The sequence below is a fragment of the Bufo gargarizans genome, chromosome 1 (assembly GCF_014858855.1).
Source record: "Bufo gargarizans isolate SCDJY-AF-19 chromosome 1, ASM1485885v1, whole genome shotgun sequence".
Taxonomy (NCBI): Eukaryota; Metazoa; Chordata; class Amphibia; order Anura; family Bufonidae; genus Bufo; species Bufo gargarizans.
Window position 1 is genome coordinate 287,224,414 of NC_058080.1, and position 13,277 is coordinate 287,237,690.

The window sequence follows — 13,277 nt, forward strand, 5'->3', positions numbered from 1 at the left end:
AGTTGTAGTTTTACCACAGCTGGAGTGCTGAGGTTAGCCATCACAGCACTAGATGTTAATATTCTACTTTTTTTATTTATATTAAATGCAGATTTTCTAGATAATATTTTTTAAGTCACTCCACATATTCTACTTCCTGTCCTGGCTCTAACTTCCTCTTTGGACTGTTAGCACGGCAACTCACCTCAATTGATTTTCTCAGTCAGACCATCACTCTTACCAGAGATAGGACCCCCATGTAGTGACTCAAGCATCATAAATCACACTAATCAATGCAATACTCTTCTATAAGTATCTTTATCTAGGCCTGTCGAAGAGCTGTCATTGCTATCCTAATTCTACACCCCCATTTTCATGAAGCGTACCCTTGAGATAACAACTTTCAGTTACTGCACAGTAAACAGACAATGGATTACCTATTTGTATAGGAGGTCTTATCATTGGTGCGGACTTCTAAAGAAGAGCTTTATTTTGTATTTCATATTCAATGGTATACTACTGCCAAACTGGGGGGGGGGAGGAACGGGGAAAAAAAAAAGAACTCCTCCTTTCTGAAGGAAGCACACACTATATAAGGCCGAGTTCACACCTGCATAGGTTCTCCATGCAGACCAACTTTTCCAGTCAAAATGCCAGAAACCACCACTGAAACCCACATCTGGCTATGCATTACAAGTCCTATTATAAGTGGAAGCCACAACACAGAAGTGAAGTAAGCCAAAAAGGTGTTACTTTCATGATATTTATATTTTTTCTCCCTTCTCACTCTTGAGGTCCTAGTCTATGGAGACAATTACTAATATGACTGATAACACTGAGTAGCCTAATGACTGTCAAAATCCATCCACACCCACTTACGATGGCCGAAATTATTTACTGAAGTCTCGTGTGACTTCGGAGATGACGAATTTCACCTCGCCGGAGACCATACATTTGAATGCTGTACGGAGACTGATCTCTGTACAGCATTCAAACTAAGTTTTGACCGAACAGACTTCGGATCTATGATTCAAATCTCGCTTCCCTCAACCCTACTCACTACACATTACACTCTGGCACTTGTATATATACCACATATTGATGAGTGTTCCCATCAGGCTGGTCAGCCATGACGGCATATCCACAGGCAGGCTCACATTATCATCATCTATTGTAAATGTGTATGTAGTGAGGCCTTGCTGCCCCCTCCCCGGCAGCTCTGCAAGTGGAGTGAACCAGTCCTGCTCACATACTAGGGCAGGTTGCTGTTGGCCATTTGAAATCATTCCCGCAGAAACCCTATAACTGCAGTTGTGCCTACACATAGGGTTTGCTTGTAGTCTGTAACTGATATTTTGAGTTCAAGACTAGTGGTACTTTATGACAACTTGAAGACTTACATTTACTTGCTAATCTGGCCAGCAAGCTTAAACAAGTAAACCAGATAAATATTGCAATGTAGTCACACACAAAGGGGATATGAAAATACCCAAAATGCTAATAATAGGAGGACATATTCCAGTAAAAGAGAAATGAAAGAGGTATAGTTCTCCCTAAGAATACATTCATGTGTGGAGCTTTTCTATTAACAAGGGGAATGTTTGCATTTTGTCCTGCATTTCTGAAGGAAACCCCATCAGCTGGGTATTGTCCCTCCCATGCCACCAGGAGTATCAGACGTTTCTTCTCCTGATGTGTCCAGTGGTGTCCTAAAGGGGTTGTAAAGCCTTGATGCAGAAAACTCCTGGGTTACTAACCTGTGCCCCTTAACAGAAAAAGCTCCATTCACTTATCTGCAGTCCTGCTACTGCTCCGGTCCCAGCCTGTAGACCAGGAGGCAACTTTGAAGTGACCACTTCGGCCAACATAGGCCTCAGTGGCTTGAACAATACTTTTTTTTTTTAACGTTATTTTTGGTCCCCCTAGGATGCAATGTGTTTACCACTGTAGTCTATGGGAAAAAGCACTGCTTAGCTATTAGGCCAAGCCACAAGAACTTTCCTACGACAGGCCTGGAAGCAATCTTATTGTGTGTGGGGGCGTATTCCTGGTAAATAACCGAACACAGACCACCTTTCTCCTCCTTTCTCCTTGGTTACCAGCATGAGTCTCTGCAGATTTGCACCATGCTGCATCATGACCATAGGTCACGTGGCCCAGAGGCAGCTCAGCTCCCACGTGCCCAATAGTTGTGACGTCAGCGGCCTAGGGTAAGCAACGAGAAGGACGTAGCACTTACAGGAGAACATGGGCTCTCACAAAAAGCTCTTTGGCGGGTTGTCAAAGCCTCACCGATTACATGCCAGTGACCTATCCAGAAGTCAGCACATCAATCACAAAGTTGGATAATCCCTTTAAACTTAACTTACACAAAACCAGACACCCCATTCTGCTTCTTGGTGGAATCCACTTGAGTACTAGATCTTTTTCCAAACACCAATTTTGTGAGCCTTATTAAAGAAAATAATGGGATATGCCATTTTTTTTTTTTTTACATATGCCTTTAAATATGGATGGGATTTATACTGTACACAGGCGTATTGTACAGTGCCACCAGTGTGAAAAATCACCCCAGGCTGCAGCTTTGATCCCCAAGATCAGCAACAGAGTTGTAACAGAAGGGATTTTAGGCTGGGTGTCCCATGGTGCAATTTCACCCTGAATTTTAACAGAACCTATAAAAAGGAAATGGACGAAGCTCTCCAAAGGACTTGTTACCGTCATTCGTGAAAATAAGACATATCCCCTATTTAAAACTCTCCGATATGTCATATCTTACGAAAAAGGTAGATGTATTGCAACCCAGCAAGAACTAGACAACGCTGGCTACCGAAAGCCCACTTATACTGAGACTCTCTTCAGGAAAACAAACCAATGTCAAAGCACTGATCATTCTATATCTACTACCATACATCGGAGGCCATATCTCAAACAGTATGCTCCGTGTGCACTATATTACAGACTACGATACCTACAGTTGTCCATCAGGACATTTACTGCAGAAACACCTATGATACCCAAACCCATCTGAAGAAAAGGGCCCCAAGCACCATCCACCAAGAATAGAAAGCCGACTGCTCACACGAGGCTCTCTCCACTTGCTTCTATGGGACTATCAAAAATCCACACCGTATTATAGAAGAGCAAAGTGGATGAGATTTTACCATGGCTTTGGAAAGCACAAGGTGATATCTGTTGTGTGGCAAAATCTACAGGTTTTTTTTCTGCTCCGTTTACACCCCATTTGGTACCCTTAGAGGAATGCCGTCACATTATGATCAGTGAGGGTCCAGCCTCTGGGAGCCCCACCAATTGTGAGAAGGCTGCAGTGCCTCTTTACCATTATCCACTTAAATGGACAAGGAAAAAACTGTGATGGGGATGCATGGCTGCCCCAATCATTTTCAGAATCGACTGGGGTCCAAGTCATAAAGTGATGGTGTATCCTAGCAATCTACCATCACATTATGAGCTGAAAATACTCCTTTAATGAAAGCTGCTGAGAGAGCTACATAAATAGTCTATGGCGTACGTGATGATGATGATGATTGACAGGGCCGGATTAGTTCAGCAGAGGATTCTCCAGTGGGACCTGGGTCACAAGGGAGAACTCCACTTGGAGCAACTTGCCTCAGATGGTCTATTTTGTGGAACCTCACAAAGACTATTAGGAAGCGCCCCCCACATGCACCCATGGAGACCAATGACCTGGATAATCACAGCTTGGCCATATGCAGCCAGACTCCCCGTGGGGTGGTACCATAGGTCTTTTTGATGAAATCTCCTGTGTGGGCATTGATAGCTGCAGAGTCTACAAGGTAAATTAAAGAAAACATCCCATAGTCATTGCCTCCGGAGGGCCTAAGGAACCCAGTCTGACACAGATGATTGACTTAATGTGGGCTACAGCTTAGGATGAGTTCACATCAGCGTTCAGCCTTTCCGTTCTCCTGCTCAGTTATAGGAGCAGGAGAACGGAAAGGACGGATTCGGCAGATAACTGAGCCAAACGGAGCCTACGGACGCTATAGACTATAATGGGGCCCTTTAGGTTTCCGCTCAGAAAAGGATTTTGGAGCGGAGACAAAAGTAGTGCATGCAGGACTTTTGTCTCAGCTCCAAAATCATCTTATGAGCGGAAACCTAACGGACCCCATTATAGTCTATGAGGTCTGTAGGCTCCGTTTGGCTCAGTTATGTGCCGAATCCATCCTGTTCTCCTGCTCCTATAACTGAGCAGGAGAACGGAAAGGCTGAACGCTGATGTGAACGAACCTATACTGTGCTCATAAATATTACAGGAATATGCAAAAAGCCTACCCTACACCAATAAACACCTAAAAATAGCACAGACCAAATAAGATGTAAAAAATAGATGGGGGTCATTTATCAGAACTGGCTTAGTTACCCATAGCAACCAGATTCCAACTTTCATTTTTGACAGCTCCTTTGGAAAATGAAAGGTGGAATCTGAGTGGTTGCTATGGGCACCTAAGCCAGTTCTACTTTACACCAGCTTGATAAAAGACTTCCCCCCAGTCTTTATTGGGAACATCAGGAGGGTAAGAAATATAAAAGATGGAGAAGTCAGTATCTACTAAAGGCAGCATGAAGTGCGGATAATACATGACACATAGATATACAGTTACTATAGTAAGAGACATGAAATACTACATGAATACACTTAATAAACCACACCTATGTGCGCCACTTGTACCATCAAACTTATCACACCACTAGACCTTAACATAAATGCAGACCGCTAACCAGCTGTATTTCCAACGCATTTCACCTCTGGCTTCCTTAGGCGCAAAGTGATCACCTCCTCCGCACCCAGGAAAAGATGGCCAAAGGCAACTCGGTATCCACCACAATCCTGGTGCCCAGGATAATAACCCCCTCCCTCCAAAGCACAGAAAGATGCCAGTTGTATAGCACCAGATGTGTGTGGCAATGACGCACATCCAGAACAAGATAAAAGCGCACATACGACACAATATCCATGGGAAGTCACCGCAGTAGCAGCATACAACGCTGAGACGATGGGTCAGAAGTGCGTCAATCTGGACCATAGAAAGACAGAACTACTGCCCGGAGGAAGCCAACAGCGGAATGCGCTGGGCACACAGCTGGTTTGCGGTCTGCATTTACTTTAAGGTCCACTGGCATGATGTTTTGATGGTACGAGTGATTTAATAACTGCGTATCTGCCATTTCACATCTTTTATTATAAAAACCGTATAGCTACGTGTCAGGTATTAGCCGCACATCCTGCTGCCTTTCGAGCATACAGACTCCGCCATTTTTTACATCTTATTTGGTCTGTGCTATTTTATAGGCGTTTACTGCTTAGCTACTAAAGCCGAAACAGTGGGCAACTATGGCAGATGTCTGTACCCCCCCAGAGTAAAAAAGACACGAATGATTCACTAATCTGCCGAGGAGCTGGCGGCACATTCATCACATGCGCCCACCACAAGGTTTCCAGGTAAGCACTAGGAAGCAGGCACAGTAGGACGGGTGTATGACCTGCAGCGGATGGCGGCGCACGTTTCTGAAGTCTTTCACCAGGTGTACCGTACTGATCATATGCCAGGCTGTACCCAGCGTCGTTCATGGCCACTGACATACATAAGGCCTCCTACACACGACCCATTCATTTCTATAAAGTCCATTCCTAGTGATGCTGATTGGCAGGACTGACCTACGGACCTGGTCAGGTGGGCAAGGCCTCACTCAGGTCAGGGGTGCACCCATTTACTGAAAATACACAGGTCTGCCCACTTTTCCTCCCCATTTTGCTGCTGGAGTGACGGCTACCAGGTGCTGAGATGGTAAAGCTGGTGCCCAGGGAGCCATTCTCCTCACAGACCACACATATGTGGATAGGAGGCCGGCAGCCAGGGAGGGGTCGCCCGATCCGTCAGCAGCTGGAATGAGGGAGGCTGCACACTGCAAAGCCCTATGGACATATACTGCTTCCTGCCCCATCCTCCGTGATCCCACACATGCACCCTGCCTCAGCTCACCCGTTCCTCTTGGGCCGTTAGATGGTTCTCCGCCATGTTGCTTCGCGGCTCCGGTTCTCCGGCACATCCGGACACCTCCAGTGGCTCCGAGCTCGGTACGGACGCGACAGAGGTCGGGACTCTGCTTCTCTCCGGCCCTGCACCGCAACACACCGAGCTCCCTGCACCGACGTCAGAGTGGCCGCCGAGCGTCCCGGCCTCTCCTCCTCCCTTTGGACCAGGAGAGAGGCGAGGCCGTGACGAAGCGGGGATGGAGCTGCCCATGGAGCAAGGGCGGGGTTTCCGCGGCCATCTTTGATTTGGGAAGAGGCTTGATTGAATCATGCAGCGCGACCACTGTGGGGACTGGGGACGGTTTCCTCAGAGAGATGGAGGAGACATATATTAACCAAACAGCCGATAAAGAGCCGTGTACGTGGAGGGACGGGCTGGCCTTCCCGGCCGGGGCTGCAGTGGCGAGCAATGGCGAGCAATGGCGGAATTCATGTGTGCACGTGCAGGGCGCGAGAACGTGTCAGACATGTCAGAGGCGTCTCACCTCAGTGTTCAGGAGGCACGGAGACCTGCTGGGATGTACAAGCGTCCCATATTACAGCAGAGGCCTAGGCACTGAGAAGGAACCCTGCGTGCCATGTAATGCTACATACTGACTGGTTCCTTGTGAACTTGCAGGGGGCGACCTAAATGGCCCTGCGAAAAACTAAGAGAGGCCCTATCTTGGACCAGCAATACCACAGTGCAGCACAGAATACCGCCCAGCAGAGCCAATTACCACAGTGCAGCACAAAATACTGCCCCAGCAGCACCACATACCACAGTGCAGCACAAAATACTGCCCCAGCAGCACCACATACCACAGTGCAGCACAATATACTGCCTCAGCAGCACCACATACCACAGTGCAGTACAATATACTGCCCCAGCAGCACCACATACCACAGTGCAGTACAATATACTGCCCCAGCAGCACCACATACCACAGTGCAGCACAATATACTGCCCCAGCAGCACCACATACCACAGTGCAGCACAATATACTGCCCCAGCAGCACCACATACCACAGTGCAGCACAATATACTGCCCCAGCAGCACCAAATACCACAGTGCAGGACAATATACTGCCCCAGCAGCACTAAATACCACAGTGCAGCACAATATACTGCCCCAGCAGCACCAAATACCACAGTGCAGCACAATATACTGCCCCAGCAGAGCCAAATACCACAGTGCAGCACAATATACTGCCCCAGCAGCACCAAATACCACAGTGCAGCACAGAATACCGCCCAGCAGAGCCAATTACTACAGTGCAGCACAGAATACTGCCCAGCAGAGCCAATTACCACAGTGCAGCACAATATACTGCCCCAGCAGAGCCAATTACCACAGTGCAGCACAGAATACCGCCTCAGCAGCACCAAATACCACAGTGCAGCACAATATACTGCCTCAGCAGCACCACATACCACAGTGCAGTACAATATACTGCCCCAGCAGCACCAAATATCACAGTGCAGGACAATACACTGCCCCAGCAGAACCAAATGCCACAGTGCAGGACAATATACTGCCCCAGCAGAGCCAAATACCTTAGTGCAGCACAATATACTGCCCCAGCAGCACCAAATACCACAGTGCAGCACAATATACTGCCCCAGCAGCACCAAATACCACAGTGCAGCACAGAATACCGCCCAGCAGAGCCAAATACCTTAGTGCAGCACAATATCCTGCTCCAGCAGCACCAAATACCACAGTGCAGCACAGAATACCGCCCAGCAGAGCCAAATACCTTAGTGCAGCACAATGTACTGCCCCAGCAGCACCAAATACCACAGTGCAGCACAATATACTGCCCCAGCAGAGCCAAATACCACAGTGCAGCACAATATACTGCCCCAGCAGCACCAAATACCACAGTGCAGCACAATACAGGTCCTTCTAAAAAAAAATAGCATATTGTGATAAAGTTCATTATTTTCTGTAATGTACTGATAAACATTAGACTTTCATATATTTTAGATTCATTACACACAACTGAAGTAGTTCAAGCCTTTTATTGTTTTAATATTGATGATTTTGGCATACACCTCATGAAAACCCAAAATTCCTATCTCAAAAAATTAGCATATTTCATCCGACCAATAAAAGAAAAGGGTTTTTAATACAAAAAAGTCAACCTTCAAATAATTATGTTCAGTTATGCACTCAATACTTGGTCGGGAATCCTTTTGCAGAATTGACTGCTTCAATGCGGCGTGGCATGGAGGCAATCAGCCTGTGGCACTGCTGAGGTGTTATGGAGGCCCAGGATGCTTCGATAGCGGCCTTAAGCTCATCCAGAGTGTTGGGTCTTGCGTCTCTCAACTTTCTCTTCCCAATATCCCACAGATTCTCTATGGGGTTCAGGTCAGGAGAGTTGGCAGGCCAATTGAGCACAGTAATACCATGGCCAGTAAACCATTTACCAGTGGTTTTGGCACTGTGAGCAGGTGCCAGGTCGTGCTGAAAAAATGAAATCTTCATCTCCATAAAGCTTTTCAGCAGATGGAAGCATGAAGTGCTCCAAAATCTCCTGATAGCTAGCTGCATTGACCCTGCCCTTGATAAAACACAGTGGACCAACACCAGCAGCTGACATGGCACCCCAGACCATCACTGACTGTGGGTACTTGACACTGGACTTCAGGCATTTTGGCATTTCACTCTCCCCAGTCTTCCTCCAGACTCTGGCACCTTGACTTCCTAATGACATGCAAAATTTGCTTTCATCCGAAAAAAGTACTTTGGACCACTGAGCAACAGTCCAGTGCTGCTTCTCTGTAGCCCAGGTCAGGCGCTTCTGCCGCTGTTTCTGGTTCAAAAGTGGTTTGACCTGGGGAATGCGGCACCTGTAGCCCATTTCCTGCACACGGTGGCTCTGGATGTTTCTACTCCAGACTCAGTCCACTGCTTCCGCAGGTCCCCCAAGGTCTGGAATCGGCCCTTCTTCACAATCTTCCTCAGGGTCCGGTCACCTCTTCTCGTTGTGCAGCGTTTTCTGCCACACTTTTTCCTTCCCACAGACTTCTTACTGAGGTGCCTTGATGCAGCACTCTGGGAACAGCCTATTCGTTCAGAAATTTCTTTCTGTGTCTTACCCTCTTGCTTGAGGGTGTCAATGATGGCCTTCTGGACAGCAGTCAGGTCGGCAGTCTTACCCATGATTGCGGTTTTGAGTAATGAACCAGGCTGGGAGTTTTTAAAAGCCTCAGGAATCTTTTGCAGGTGTTTAGAGTTAATTAGTTGATTCAGATGATTAGGTTAATAGCTCGTTTAGAGAACCTTTTCATGATATGCTATTTTTTTGAGATAGGAATTTTGGGTTTTCATGAGCTGTATGCCAAAATCATCAATATTAAAACAATAAAAGGCTTGAACTACTTCAGTTGGTGTGTAATGAATGTAAAATATATGAAAGTCTAATGTTTATCAGTACATTACAGAAAATAATGAACTTTATCACAATATGCCAATTTTTTTAGATGATCAGAGAGACTGGCTGAGCGTGGAGGAATCTAACAGCCTCCTTGATTTATTTTTATTCAGTGTTTATAGGGTTAATGACCACTTCCCTTTTCTCAGCTGTTGCTCAGTGGTCATCGCTTCTACGCTTTATAGTCTGACCCCACCCTTCTGACTATGCGGTAGATGGCTTTATTTGGGTTTGGCTGAGCTGGTGGGAGGTTGTCTCCGGTATACCTGTTCTTCTATCTCTACAGAAGTTAAAGGGGTTGTCTGGGTTCAGAGCTGAACCCGGACATCCCTCCATTTTCATCCGGCAGCCCCCCTGACATGAGCATCGGAGCAGTTTATGCTCCGATGCTCTCCTTTGCCCTGTGCTAAATTGCGCAGGGCAAAGGCATTTTTTGGAGATCCGGTGACGTACCGGGGCTCTCCATGGGGCTGCCAGGAACCCCGGTGACGTCACCGGCACTGATGGGTGGAATTTAGCTCTGCCCTAGCCAGTAAAACGGCTAGGGCAGAACTAAAGCCCGCCCCTCAGAGCCGGTGACGTAACCGAACACACTGCCGGGCGGAAGTTACTGCCCGGCAGTGTGTTATTAAAAACAAAAGAGCCCTTGCCCTGCGAGATTTAGCGCAGGGCAAGGGAGCGCATCGGAGCATGAGATGCTCTGATGCTAGCCTCAGGGGGTCTGTCTGGGTGAAAATAAGGGTATGTCCGGGTTCATCTCCGAACACGGACAACCCCTTTAAGTGTCACATTTGTTTTTATTTGTTATATTCTCTGTTGTTGTATCTGGGCCTGAGACAAAGACTTTTATTCGTCCATCTGGGGGGGAATGGGTTGTCTCTGATCCTAAACTTATTCCAGGGCCTTATAGGGAAATCAGAGCCTAGGTATCCTGCATATGAATTTTTCTACCTTCAGGGTCTATTCATATTGATTGGTAGTCAGGGCCTGGATTAGGGTTGTCTAGGAGGTGACCTTTTTCTTCCCTAGTTTCCAGGCCCAGTAACTGTTTCCCTTCCCTCCTGTGTTCAGTGTGGAGTTTCTCCCCCACACTGATCGTGACATTATCTACCGCCATAAAAATCGCCATTTCGTTCAGGTCAGTGCAGCTATGGATCCTTTGTCTGTACTGGTCGAACAGCTGCAGGGACTGTCTTTGGAGGTATACCTCCGTGCGACAGTCTTACAGATTCAGAGACCACAGGTGGCTGGTTCTGATGGTGGGTACCAGGCCTGCCCTGAACCTAAGGTTGCCCTTCCGGACAGATTTTCTGGGGGTAGTAACAATTTCATTCGGTTCAGGGAATCGTGTAAGTTGTACTTTAAGCTGCGTCATGCCGACCGGACGGTAGATTAATTTTTTTAGAGCCTTGGGTCATATTTATAATGACCCGGATCGGATCTCTTAGGCTGAGACCAAGTTACGTGATTTACAGCAGGGAGAGCGCTCCGCGGCTCTGCTCTCCGTAGCCAGTTCTGTCAGGGTCTATCTGAGAGGCTGCAGGATGCGTTAGCCTATCATGAAAAACCTGAGTCATTGGAAGCAGCTAATGTCCCTTGCTGTAAGTCTGGATAGATGCCTGAAGGGGTGAACTAAGAGTCCTCACCCTCAGGACTTACTGTCAATTAAGGTGGCGGCTTCCTTTGACACTTATAATAGAGATACCTGTGGTTACGCCTTGTGAGGAGCTACTCCTGAGACTGCTGGTAAGAGCTCTGGTCATATGAAGGAAGTCTGTTTTTGTTGTGGAAAAAAGGGACATTTTGTAAATATTTGTCCGTACATTCGGCGTCAAGGTGTAAACAAAAGAAAACCGCTTAAAGAGGACCTTTCATTACAATTAAAAATCTAAACTAAGTATGCTGACATGGAGAGCGGTGCCCAGGGATCTCCCTGCACTTACTATTATCCCTGGGTGCCACTCCGTTCTCCCGCTATAGGCTTCGGTATCTTCAGATTTTCGGCTCAACTGGGAGGAGCCTGCGCTTGTTCTCCTGGGCGTCTCCTTCTCCAATCGCAGCACTCAGCTCATAGCCTGGGAGAAAAAAAACCTCTCAGGCTATGAGCTGAGCGCTGCGATTGGCCAGCGCTACAGCCTGGGAGAAGGAGACGCCCAGGAGAACAAGAGCAGGCTCCTCCCGGTTGAGCCGAAAATCTGAAGATACCGGAGACTATACCAGGAGAACGGAGTGGCGCCCAGGGATAATAGTAAGTGCAGGGAGATCCCTGAGCGCCGCTCTCCATGTCTGTATACTTAGTTTAGATTTTTTATCGTAATGAAAGGTCCTCTTTAAGCAGTTTTCTTTTGTTTACACCTTGACGCCGAATGTACGGACAAATATTTACGTTTATTCTAGAGGTTGACGTATCCGAGGTAGAGGTGGGAGCAGTTTTGTCGCAAGGTCCTTCACCTAGTAAATAGCACCCATGTGCTTTTTTTCTCTAAAATACTCTCGACTGCTGAAATAAATTATGACGTGGGTAATAGGAATTTGTTGGCCATTAAGTTGGCTTTTGAAGAATGGCACCATTGGTTGGAAGGAGCAATTCATCCTATTACGTATTACGGTAATTACCGGGGGGGGGGGGGGATTCTGAAGATCCTAGTCCTATTTTGTGTGGAGGGGTAGTCATATCTGCCCTATATCCTGATCTTGAGGCTAAGGTGTTGGAGACCCAAGAGGATACACCAGACTCTTGTCCTTCAGGGAAATTGCTTGTTCCTTCAGACTTATGTCACAAGGTATTTGAGGAACATCACTGTACTGTCTTGGCTGGACACCCTGGGAGTAGATCCACTGTCAAGCTCATCTTGCGCAGATTTCGGTGGCCAGTGCTGCGTAAGTGTGTTGAGGACTATGTGTCAGCCTGTTGTACCTGTGCTCGTGCTAAGGCAGTGATCTAGCCAAATTAAATTTTTAGTCGCCAAATCGAAACCGAATCAAAATTTTGGTATAGTGACAACGCTACGCCGATCAGATCGGCGTAGGGGTTGTTTTGATACCAAAATTTTGATTTGCTTTCGTACCATAAAAAAGTATTGCGATACTCAATACCACGCGAAAAAAAAAAAAAAAGCTGCGCGCATTTTATGAAACGTTTAGCCCATAATAGAACAGTCCTATCCTATTTTTTTGGGATGACAAGGTGACTAAAAAATGGCGAATCGCATGGTTTTTATTTATTTATTTCTGTTACGGCGCTCACCGCATAGGAGATATTGTTTAATAATTTAATAGTTTGGACTTTTCGGACGCAGTGCTATGTAATGTGTTTATTTATTTATTGTTTATATATTTTATATATAAAATTTCACACGGGCTGAAATGCGTGAGGTGAACGCATTGCACCCGCACTGAATCCAGACCCATTCATTTCTATGGGGCTGTGCACATGAGCAGTGATTTTCACGCATCACTTGTGCGTTGCGTGAAAATCGCAGCATGTTCTATATTGTGCGTTTTTCACGCATTGTAGGCCCCATAGAAGCGAATTGGGCTGCGTGAAAATCGCAAGCATCCGCAAGCAAGCGCTGATGCGGTGCGATTTTCACGCATGGTTGCTAGGAGACTATCGGGATGGGGACCCGATCATTATTATTTTCCCTTATAACATGGTTATAAGGGAAAAGAATAGCATTCTTAATACAGAATACTTAGTACAATACGGCTGGAAGGGTTAAAAAAAAAAAAAAATTTACTCGCCTTAATCCCGGCTTCTCTTCTGTTTTCATCTTTGCTGTGCACAGGAAAG

At 46.6% G+C, this 13,277-nt stretch overlaps 1 protein-coding gene across 2 annotated transcripts in view; it reads right to left on the bottom strand.

The window, feature by feature from the left end:
* LOC122945392 (tyrosine-protein phosphatase non-receptor type 9-like) overlaps positions 1–6,260 on the bottom strand; it is a 50,680-nt gene extending 44,420 nt beyond the window's left edge. For both annotated transcript variants that reach the window (XM_044304470.1, XM_044304467.1), the window contains exon 1: positions 6,009–6,260. In XM_044304470.1, the coding sequence (XP_044160405.1) occupies positions 6,009–6,044 (36 nt within the window). In that variant the 5' untranslated portion in view covers positions 6,045–6,260. The remainder of the gene's footprint in view (positions 1–6,008) is intronic.
* Between the last annotated feature and the right edge of the window lie 7,017 nt (positions 6,261–13,277).